The sequence below is a fragment of the Myotis davidii genome, unplaced genomic scaffold, assembly GCF_000327345.1.
Source record: "Myotis davidii unplaced genomic scaffold, ASM32734v1 scaffold112, whole genome shotgun sequence".
NCBI lineage: Eukaryota > Metazoa > Chordata > Mammalia > Chiroptera > Vespertilionidae > Myotis > Myotis davidii.
The window spans coordinates 2152659-2163808 of NW_006284838.1; the positions used below are offsets into that span (position 1 = coordinate 2152659).

The window sequence follows — 11150 nt, forward strand, 5'->3', positions numbered from 1 at the left end:
GCCCATCCTGCCTGGGGCAGGACAGAGTGGCCTAAACCAGCATTTCCTCTGGCCTCCAAAGTCAAGTTCTTCCACCGGGCTTCTCGCAGGCAGAGCTAATCACCAGCTACCGGTGCCAGCGGTAACCTCCACGGAGGACAGCGGACTTAAACCACCCGGTAAAACGCATTACAGAGTGCGCCAACGATGGGTGCTTTTACCCCCCCCCCCTTCTGTCGTGTCCCGCCACACCCGGCCCCACCGGGTGCCTTGGCAGCTGTGGATCCTGCCTATGCCATGCGATGTGACCCAAACAAGAACCACCAGAACCACAGCATTATTATAAAGATATATTCCATAAAAGAGCTTGGCAGTCAAAGAAAGCATCACACGTCCCAAACGCATTCTTCTTCCCCTAGTCTACAGGAAAAATTGTAAAAAAAAAAAAGGGGGGGGGACATTATAACAGTATCATCAACAAACACCCACCAGCTACACCACAGCAGCACGCGCGCCCGGCCGGGCGGTGCAGGCGGCGCCCAGTCGCTGCACAAGGACAGGACCGGTACCGACCCAGAGGAGCAGGAGCCCGAGCCGCAGCTGCCCCCGTCCCTAGGGCTCTGCACACGCGACGACTTCATATCCAAGAGCAGTCCCAGCACAGCCCTGACAGGAGGGGCGGGTGGGTGGCCACAGGTATCCCGGTTGGGGAGAAAGGAGTCACCTCAACAGTCAGCATCAGAATGTCCCGAGCTTCTCCCCAGCTGCAGCCGGGGTGGGCACAGAGGCCGGGCCGAGCTCTCTGCAGGGAGCGGCAGTGCCAGGCTGGCCAGCGGCCTCAGCGTGCGGCCTGAGGAGCCCGGGCGAAGCCCCCCGACCTCGCAGTAGAAGAGGCATATTCAAGTTCCAGGTGACAGTTTCAGTAGCACCAAGAGCCGAAGACAGTGCGGCCGAGCGAGTGGGGAGGGCAGTGGGTGCGGCTGGGTGCACCTGGGTCGTGGGGATGGAGAGGAGCAGCTGGCGGGGCGGGGCTGGTTCCAGAGACACTCATAGGAACTAGAAGGGATGGCTTCAGTCCCAGACACAGTAAGGCTGCTCGGAGGAGAAGGCCCGAGGAATACAGATGGAGTGAGAACATTCTTGCCCCCATAAATAAACTATTTACACGCTTTAAGAAAAGGAGAGCGCAGTCTCAGAGAAGAGCCCTGTCTCAGTCCCTCGTGCCTCCAGAGCGTAAGCCTCCAGGTTGGGTACCAGTTCTGTCCTGTGATGCAGAGGAGACGGAGTAGCACTCGGCGGCCGGGAGGGAGGGCAGCAGGCCAGGCTCACCGCACCGCTCAGGCTTCCTGCACTTGGACACGGCTGAGCGTCCTGCAGACCCCGCCAGCCTCCGAGGTGCACCTGTCACCCCATCCCATTACAGGCAGCACCCTCTGCTGCGGGGAGAAGCCCTATCCATGCCTGCTGGTCCCCTAACCAAGTCCCACTCACAGAGGACACGGCTGCCCGCCAGGCCAGCACCGATGTCGCGAGTGGTGAGGGGCCAGGGCGCCTGCAGACACTGGGCTCCAGGAGGCCCGGTCAACCCTCCTGGCAGCCACAGGAGCCGGTCCCTCAGTCGCCACCCCCACCTAAAGACTATTCTGTCTCTGGGCCGACCCCCGTAGGGAGCCCGGTCACAAGTTCCTTCTGTTCAGAGGGTGAAGACGAGGCACTCGGTCTTCAGCACCAGCCAGCAGGGTCAGAGGTCACGCCACGCTGATGCTGAAGACGGTGCTGGCTCTGGCGGGGCGGCCGCTTCGCTGCCTCTGGACGTGAGTGGTCATGAAGGGCTCTGGCCTCCACGTGGCTCAGCTCTGCTCGCTCCCTGCTGCTCCTCAGAAGTGGTGGCCGGCCTTCACGGCCTCGATGTCTGAGATCAGGGTCTTCGCCAGGAAGATGCCGAATATCTGAAACCAAGGCCGGCAGAGGCAGCAGTGTCAGCGTGGGACCAGGGGGGTGCGGGCCCTGTGGGCAGGGCGAGGCGGGTGCCGCAACCACTGCCACTCCTACCCAGGCACCGAGGACACAGCAAGAGTAACCGCAGGGCATGTGGCAAAGCAAGACCAGCCCACCAGTGAAAAGTGAGCCCTGGGCCCGTGTGGCTGCACCCCTGGGCCTGAAGGAGTGAACAGCAGGCACCATGGAGGCAAAGGGACACACCTGTGCCGGGGCTAACGTAAGAAAAAACAAGCTCCCCGACTGGTTCTGATTCCCAGAGAATACTTCCCGAACGTTTCCGTAAACCCGAGTTCCCCAGAAAGCCCAGGCGGCCCCGATCCGACTGTGGGTCTCTGAGGCAGACCTCGGGGCCGGATAGACAGGTGGGAAGACTGACGTTTTTCCACCGAATGTGACCCTGGTCACCTTAGAAGTTCTAGTTTTTATCCTCCCCTTTAAATTCTTGTGATTTGTATTTGATGAGCCGGTCCCTCACTGATTCCTTTGCCCACTTTTCAAGTAAATTTTTTCTTTCGTTTTCTGCATGCTTCTGTCTCCCAGCCTTCCGCTGAGATCACTCGCCTCGCTGCTGAGGGAGAGAGGAGTGTGTGGGAGGCAGCTGGCGGCCCCAGGCCCCTCAGTCACCCTCCTCCACACCAGGCCAGAGCCAAACGCTTTCTAAAAGGTGCGTTTCTGCACCTAGCAGCAGGGGCAGCCCCAGAGGCTGGTCCCAGAGGCTGCCAGGGCTGCGGCTGCTCACCCGAGCTCTGGGCACGCCGGGAAACCCGCTTTCTCTGACTCCCTGAATTCCTGACTTTCTGCTGCCAGTTCTCATCAGACCCTCGCCAGCCTGCTCACCCCACTCTCACTGGCCCCTGGTCACCACCACCTTCCCACCTGTGGAATCTGGGTCAACGGAACAGGTGCAGCCGCGAGGGACAGCGGGACAGACCTGGAGCAGGGAGATGGCGATGAAGACGCCGGCCACGATGTAGATATTCCGCGGCAGCCAGCCCTCCAGCGCTGGGATGCAGCCTTTCGTGAAGATGAACTCGTCCCACTTGCTCTTCAGCTGCAGGAAGATAGCACAGTCCCCTGAGCACAGGACCCGGACGTCCCCACCCTGCACAGGGCCCCTCAGGGAGCAGGCAGAGGTGCCCAGGGCAGACTGAACCCCAGGAGGAATGTGGACTTGGGCAGTGTGTGTCAATAACCTGCCTAGCCAAGACCATGACCTTTAACCCCTTCCTTTGGGCTTCCAGAGTTAAAGACCAACCTGTGCAGCCCCCCACAGCTCACGCCTGAGAAAGGGATGGGGCTCGCATGCTTGGAGAGGGAGCTGTGTCTTTAAAAAGAAACTGGGAGAAGGGGGTTCAGGGGCTTCCGAGTCAGAGGCGTTGACTAGAGAAGGGACAGTGGCTTCTCCGAGGGTGCCCCTCAGTCCCAATCAAGTGGCTCCAGAAGCCGGAGACGCAGGGACAGGCACAGCCCTGGAGTCCATCTTAAAACCAAGATTGTCCCCGATTCTGACTGTGCTGGTCCCAAGCCCTAATGGAGGCTCGGCAAGCACACGGGGATCTCAGCAGAGCATGTACACCCCGCCCCTACCTGTCCCCACTCGCCCTCCCTCACCCCGCACCCCCTCCTCATGCAGCAAGCAGCCCTGCCCTCACCCATCAGCCTCCACTGTGGCAACACTGATGGAACATTCACTCATTTTCGTGGTGTCAGGGGCCGAACTGTGTCCCCCCCTACAGTTCATGTTAAAGTCCTAACTCTCAGAATGGGACTGTAGTTGGAGAGGGTGTGTAAAGAGGCGGGTCTACTAAAATGAAGTCACTGGAGAGGGTCCTAATCCAATACGGCTGTGTCCTGAAGAACCGGACTTCAGGACACCAAGACACAGAGGGAAGACCAGGTGAGGACTCGGGGAGGAGCAGACGGCCTCAGAAGACACAGCCGTTGGTCTTGGACCTCTAACCGCCACGGCCCTGAGAAAATCAATGTGCTGTGGAAGCCACGGAGCCTGCGGTGCTGTGTTCTGGCACCCCGAGCACCTAACTCCAGTGGCACCTAACGCCACTGAATTCCTAACTGGAAGCTGCTGTCAGTACAGGCCCGTCTCTGTGAAGGGGAGGTCAGTGCAGAAGGGTTGAGGCTCTCGAACCGGAGTGCACGCCCCAGTACCCACGGCCAACAGGGCCGCCACTCCCATCACCAAGGCCACCGCAGCAAGGGCTGGCGTGGGACTCACTTCCTTACGGCCAGGCGCACACGCCCTGCGGCCTGCAGAGAGCCCCGAGGACTGACCCGCCTCCAACTCCTGCAGCTGCATCCTGAACCCCTAAATAACAGACACCCTAGGGCCCCAAGAAATCTCTTTTGAAATGTAGTCTTTGTCCCCGAACTTTTGTTTGCTCTCTTTTCACTAATGTAGCAACGGCGAGGTTCTGTGACGACAGCTCACGGGGCTGGAAATCACAGCCACGCTGCTCCGGGAGCCCCGCCACCCCTCTCCCTTGTCCTCCCTCTCCAACTGCACCTGCTACGTCAGGAAGCTGCACCACAGTGCGCAAACCAGAAGGACGCACAGTTATCTGGGCTCTCACCTGAGTCCTGACATCATAGCCACACTGTGTGTTCAACACTTTTTGCTGCAAGAAAAGCAGAAAACATTGGTCATTCTTGTTCCCTTGAGAAGCTGGTGGTAGAGGCTCTGGAAGAGTCACAGCCAAACACAGCAAATCCCTTACACATCCCAGCATGGCTGCCGTCCTCCGACCAGCCTTTCCTGCTGGGACGGGCAGGCCAACCTCCCGTGCGAAGGGCTACACGGTACGCACCCTGGCTCGCCTGTGGCAGGCGTGCAGCTGTGGCCACGTGGCACGAAAGCAGCCAGAGCCAACAGAAAGGCGACGGCGCCCCTACAGCTCAATCGAACTTGGAGTATGGACACTGACATTTGAATTTCATACAATTTTCACGTGTCACAGAATATTATCCTTTTTAAATTTTTCAACCATTTATAAGTGGCTGAATCATTCTTGGCTTGAAGGTCACACAAAAGCAGGCGGCAGGCCAGGCCTGTCCACCGGTCAGCTTGCCCCTCCGTGTGCTGGGAACCTGGCCCTTCGGCAGGGAGGATGTGCGGCGGCCAGCCCTGGAGCCGCACCAGGCCCGCGGTGACAGCCACGTTCTGTGAAGGGCTCAGTCCCGCTCAGGCTCAGCCTGGCAGGCACTCCCTGCTCCTTCCCCGGTTTCTGACACCCAGGGGCTGGGCTGTGGGCTGGGCATGAAAGGAGGTGAATAAGGAACAGAGCAGAATGCTCTGCCACCCAGGTGGCACGTACCCCCTGCGCCTGTGGGCTTTATCGGAGAACTGAGCGGCTTTATCGGAGAGCTGAGCGTTCTCTCTGTAGAGGGAGAGGGTAGAGGGCGGACCAGGTTGGATACACTCAGAACATCGTGCCCAGGCACCCGGGTCAGAGCCTTCAGGGAGAACAATGCTGGTTTTCTCCTGCTTCACCCAGAACCCTGGAGCCAGGGTGGGTGTGCAGGAAAGTTCCGGAATTTATCCGTGCACAGAGGGCGAGCCTGGCACTCGTCCATCTGCAGAGGAGCCGCAGCCCAGAGCACGCAGCCCACTCACCGCGGGGTCCGGCACGCAGCAGGAGAAGGGCACGCCACACTTCTCGCGGCTGTAGCTGGCGCCGCTGCAGTTGAAGTAGATGTTGAGGTCCCAGTCTTCGGGGCTGTACGCCCCGCAGCACTGGTTCTGCAGCACAGAGACAGGCCATGAGGGCTCCGGGCCGGGGCTGTGGCCGCCAGCACAGGGTCGGTCTCAGCAACGCGGGGCTAAGTGCGCCTCTACCTGTCACACCGAGGGCCAGCCCTCAGACGTCATGGGCGCAGAGAGGCTGAGCGACAGGCCAGGCGGCCCTCTGCGAAGGAAACGGCGGCCACACCTGGATCCCACAGGCTGGCTCCATGTGCCCCGCCGTGGCCCAGGGCAGAGAGGCCCAGCCCCGGTCCCCCTCCACCTCAAGCATTCCCTCCCTTCCCACCTCGGCCCAGAGCAGGTGTCTCGTGTCCTCGGAGGCGCCTCTGCACCCTGGTGTGGTCCTCTTCCTCCAAGGAAACACCTTGTGGGCAGGATGTCCCCTCCCCAAGAAATTCCCACGCTGCCCCCCCTACTCCCACAGGAAGAGCTACATCTGGGGTGAATGGGACACACCCCTGCCACCCTGCTATCCGGGGCAGCTACCAAGAGAACCCCGTCTGTCTGAAGGTGTAAAACCAACCCCGCGGGGAGTACCGTGCGGCGGGACCGTCCAGGAGCAGCCCCATCCCCACACCTGCCCGGCAGCTGCTGCGGGTGTGGCCACGGCAAGGGTGGCCGTGGCCGTGACCACAGCTCACACACCCCCGGCTTCCGGGTCCTTACTCGTAAGGTAAAGCCCACCTTCCCACCCCCACGTCCGTGACTCCAGCTGCTCTAACGATCACGTGATATTCACCAGGAGGAGGTTCCCTGATGAACTGAAAACCTCAGGGACATTCTATTTTGAAAAGGAAAGGAAGACAATGGAGAAACAACCATGTTTCAGGCCAGTGGGGGAGGAGCCACCAACTCCCTTAATGCCACTGAGCGTGAAAAGGAAGAGAGGGGAGGGGGCGCGGCGCTGGCGGGAGGCACGGTGAGGGACCTCGGGGAGTGGCTGGGATGATCCTGTCGAGGCAGCCGTGGCAGCAGCTGCCCTTTGGGCTTCGCTCGCTGCCCAAGGACAAGAAGAAGAAGATGCGGGAAAGTCGGCCAAGAAACAAAGGCCCAGTGAGCTACGCTGGGCAAGGCCAAGCGGAAGACGTGGTCCAAAGGCAAAGTCCGGGACAATTAATATCCCGGCTTGTCTGACAGAGCAACACAGGACAGACTCTGCAAGGAAGCTCCCAACTCCCAGCCTGTGCCCCGGACGCTGTCGCTGCGACGGAGAACGCGGCTCCGTGGCCAGGGCAGCCCTGCGGGAGCGCCCAGTTTAGGGCTCAGTGAACCCGGTTCCAAGCGCAGAGCTCAGTCATTTACAACAGAAACGCCAGGGTGGGGAGGTCCCGCTGCTGGTGAAGATGCAGGAACAACAGGTCCCACGGCTGTACGTTTTTATCAACAAAACTTTATTAAATTTAAACAAAGAAAGAAAAGAAAATGGCCGGCTTGGCTCAGTGGATAGAGCGTCGGCCTGTGGACTGAAGGGTCCCGGGTTCGATTCCGGTCAAGGGCATGTGCCTTGGTTGCGGGCACATCCCCAGTGGGGAATGTGCAGGAGGCAGCTGATCAATGTTCCTCTCTCATCGATGTTTCTAACTCTCTAACCCTCTCCCTTCCTCTCTGTAAAAAATGAATAAAAAAACATATTAAAAAAGAAAATGGCCGGGGTAAGGTGACTTCCACAGACTAACACAGGTCACCCTGCGCAACACAGGAAGGCTCTCTGGTCATGTCACCGGGGTTTGGCGATATCCCAAGATCCATGAAATAAGGGTAAACAAGTTTAGGTAAATACTAAGAGCAGATCATAGTTATTTTTAATGCTTCCTAACTCGTTTTCTTCCCAGAACTAATGTGTTCCATACAAAACGTGCCTGAGAAGTAGGTTTTCTGGCAGAGTACAGACCATGCGGGAGCCCCGCACACACCAGCGAGGCAGGGAGTGGTCCGGTCCCAGCCTCCGGTGCACCGCCCGGGGCGCAGAGGCCAGTGGGGGAAAGGCCAGGCTTGGGGCGGCGGAGGCAACCCCCCCGGGACCTGTTCCAGGTCGCATTCCTCTCCACCGGAGGCAGCTTCCTCCAGGCGGCTCTGCCTCTCAAACAGGAAGGGGAAAGGTCCCTGGGAGGAAGGGGACGGGAACAGCCTGACAAGTCACCTCTCGGGGGAGGAGCCCTGGCCCTCGGTACCCACAGTGCCCAGGGGACTGCAGCCACCGGCGTGGCCAGGGATCAGGAGGTCTGGCTCCTGGGGGAGGGTGGCCACGGGGACAGCGGGACTTGCCTGCCCAAACCAGAGGGGAGAGGGCACACGAAGAGCCAGCCTGGACTGCCCGGCAACCATGAGCAGGCAGAGCCGAGGACCGGCGGTGAGGCGGCCCTCCAGGCCCCGCTCCAGGCTCCCCAGCCTGGCTCCCGAGCCGCACACAGATGAGCCGCACACAGATGCGTGCCCGGAAAGCACGGCCCTCAGGGCGCCGCAGCGGACTTACGGCTTTCTGAAGGGAGTCGATGAGGTTCTGCAGGTCAATGTCGTCCCGGTAGGATTTGATGTTGCTCTCGAAGAACTCGCGGAACCGGTCCCTCACCCAGTCCTGGAACAAGAAGGCCAGCACGGCCACGGCCAGCTCGAGGAAGAAGATGAGCACGATGGTGCCGCAGAACTGGGGACCAGACAAGAGCGGGAGTCACCACCCTGCACCTCGGCCAGACCCACCCGCCTGCCCAGAGACCCTCATCACTAGCTCATGCCTCCCCACACCACGGCGCTGCTGGCTGGAGAGCTACATGGGAGGAACTGTGCGAAAGCTCCAAGCCACTGTGTCAGCCATTTCCTCTGAAGGAAGCCGAGGCTCATACAGGCACACAGGTTGCCTGAGTTTCCTGGCAGGGCTCTGCGCAGCTCGGTTGGGGGTAGATGACAGTCCACTGCACAAAGCCATGGCCAGAAGCACGGCGGCCCCCTGGCCACAGCGGTGGTGACATTCTGGAAAGGCCCACACAGCTGTAGGTCCACATGCCTCCCTCCCACCTGTTCACTGGCCTCACCACAGCCTAGGACAGAGGGTACCACGCATGCATGCACTCACATACACACATGCACACAGGCCTTCCAAAATGGAATCTCCAGTCACACAGAAGCAAGATACAAAACATAATGCTTTTAAGAAAGAAAAAAAAATTAGCCCTAGCCGGCTTGGCTCAGTGGGTAGAGTGTCAGCCTACAGACTGAGGGGCTGTGGGTTTGATTCTGGTCAAGGGCATTATGCCTGGGTTGCAGACTTGATCCCCAGTAGGGGGCGTGCAGGAGGCAGACAATCGATGATTCTCATCATTGATGTTTCTCTTTTTCCCTCCCTCTCCCTTCCTCTCTGAAATCAGTAAAAATATATTTTAACAAAATTAGGAGCCCTGACTGGTTTGGCTCAGGAGATAGAGCATCGGCCTGCGGACTCAAAGGTCCCAGGTTCGATTCCGGTCAAGGGCATGTACCTTGGTTGCGGGCACATCCCCAGTAGGGAGTGTGCAGGAGGCAGCTGATCAATGTTTCTCTCTCATCAATATTTCTGACTCTCTATCCCTCTCCCTTCCTCCCTGTAAAAAAATCAATAAAATATATATATTTTTAAAAAATTAGGAAAAACCACACAAATTTTGCCTTTTACATTAAGCTCAGGAAAGAGGAAGCTTGATCTAATGAATTCAACAAATAATATGTTGTAAAACACAACTGTCATTTCCCCATCAGGTGCTATTTAACGGAATGCATTTCAAAATGAAAGCGTATCTAAATATAAAACTAAACTCTTGGGGACTTGTTCCGCCAGCACATGCAATACACCCTGGAGGAGGGAAGTGATTTCCCAACGTCACTGACAACATCTCCTGATCTCAGCCAGGAAGGGCAAAGGTGAGCAGCAAACAAACAATTCCTTTTAGAACTCGGGGAGGAAGATAAAAGGCAAGAGAGGGGAGGGCGTGGGCAGCAGACTCCGTCCCCTGGGAGCTGAGAACAGAGGGGCCAGCTGCTTTCTCCAGGGACGAGGAGCTCGCTCCACGGATTGTTTCCTGAAATCGTACCATCTGGGGCGACAGCGCACAAAGGGCCCAAGGAGGCTGTGAAAGCTGTGACCAGGGCGCCCAGAGAAGGAAAACATCTGCCCAGCAGAACCCCCACGCGGCCCCCGCCCGCCCCTGGGGCCACTCACAAACTTGAGCAGGCAGATGTTCTCCCGCAGGGCCCCCACACAGCCAGCAAACCCCAGGGTGAACATGACCACGCCCACCATCAGCACCAGCACCACGGGGTCGATTCCATGCAGCCGGGTCACTTTGGTGAGGTCGGACAGCACCCCCTGAAAGAAGCGGAGAGCAGGGCAGGATCAGCCTCAAAGGGAGTCCCGGGCGTTGGGCGGGCGTGGGGGGCTGGGCTGAGTGCAGACCTGAATGAGGACAGGCTCCTGCCTTGCAAGGCTCAATCATCTCATTACAAGCCGGACAAGCGTGAGGCCCCTGCCTCCTGCCCTTAGAGGCCTCTCTGCCCAGCAGATCCCTGCCCACCTCAGCCCCCGGACCTTCACACGCAGCTTTCCTGGTCTCCATCCAGGCCTGGGGCGAGGGGCGCCCTGAGGGGCCCTGGGACCTGTGGTCAGGGCATCCGGTGCCGGAGCCTCGCCCTGGCCTCCAGACATCTGGCAACTGACTGCACTCAACTGACGGAGTACCCACTACCCTGCGAGGACAGTGGCCTCGGTGTGAGCGCCCCCGTGGAAACAAGGCCAGGAGGCAGCTGCCCATGAAACTTCGTGGCAACGGTGGCACCAAACCTGCAGTGTCCAAATGGCAGCGCCGGCCACGTGTGCTACTGAGCACCTGAGTGTGGCAGGGGAGCTGAAGAAATGAACTCCAATGTATATTTCATTATAACTTAAATATAAATAGTCACATGTGATTACTGGCAACCAAAACGGACACAGCAATTCTATGGGATTCAAAGGAGGAAGGAGAACACAACAGCCAGACCAGGCCACCCAGGGGAGACTAGGCAGCTGGGTAACCAGGCCTAAGCGCTTGGCTCTGCGGGTTGAGCTGCTGCTATTCCGGAGGTGGCCACACGGTGGCGCTATGAGCTATGACTTGCACCTGCTTCCAGGTCACTAGGACAAAGGGACAGTGCACCTCAGCTCCTGCCCTTTAGGGGTTCACAGGCCACCCTGTAGGTGCCCAAACCCAAAGGCGGGCCTTACCCAGTTCCTAAGGCAAGAAAGCCCTCTCATCCTCCCACCTCCTCCTTCTGGAGGCGCCACTGAAGAAAGAGCCCTGGGCCCGAGGTTCAAGGTGAAACATTAGTTCCCACTGTTCCCAGCCTGGCCTGCTGGGCTTTATTCAGCCCTCACCACCTCCCCAGCACCCACCCACCCACCCACAGAGCA

The 11150-nt window shown here is 58.9% G+C and overlaps 1 protein-coding gene across 2 annotated transcripts in view; it reads right to left on the reverse strand.

Moving 5' to 3' along the window:
- Positions 1 to 315: 315 nt before the first annotated feature.
- TSPAN14 (tetraspanin 14) overlaps positions 316 to 11150 on the reverse strand; it is a 51276-nt gene continuing 40441 nt past the window's right edge. The window contains exons 4-9 of one of the 2 annotated variants that reach the window (XM_015557819.1): positions 10005 to 10073; positions 8211 to 8381; positions 5609 to 5734; positions 4569 to 4613; positions 2912 to 3031; positions 316 to 1928 (exon numbers count right to left, since the gene is read on the reverse strand). In XM_015557819.1, coding sequence (XP_015413305.1) covers positions 1857 to 1928; positions 2912 to 3031; positions 4569 to 4613; positions 5609 to 5734; positions 8211 to 8381; positions 10005 to 10073 — 603 coding nt within the window. In that variant the 3' untranslated portion in view covers positions 316 to 1856. Of the gene's footprint in view, positions 1929 to 2911; positions 3032 to 4568; positions 4614 to 5608; positions 5735 to 8210; positions 8382 to 9926; positions 10074 to 11150 lie in introns of both variants that reach the window. The other variant, XM_015557809.1, reaches the window with a different exon arrangement.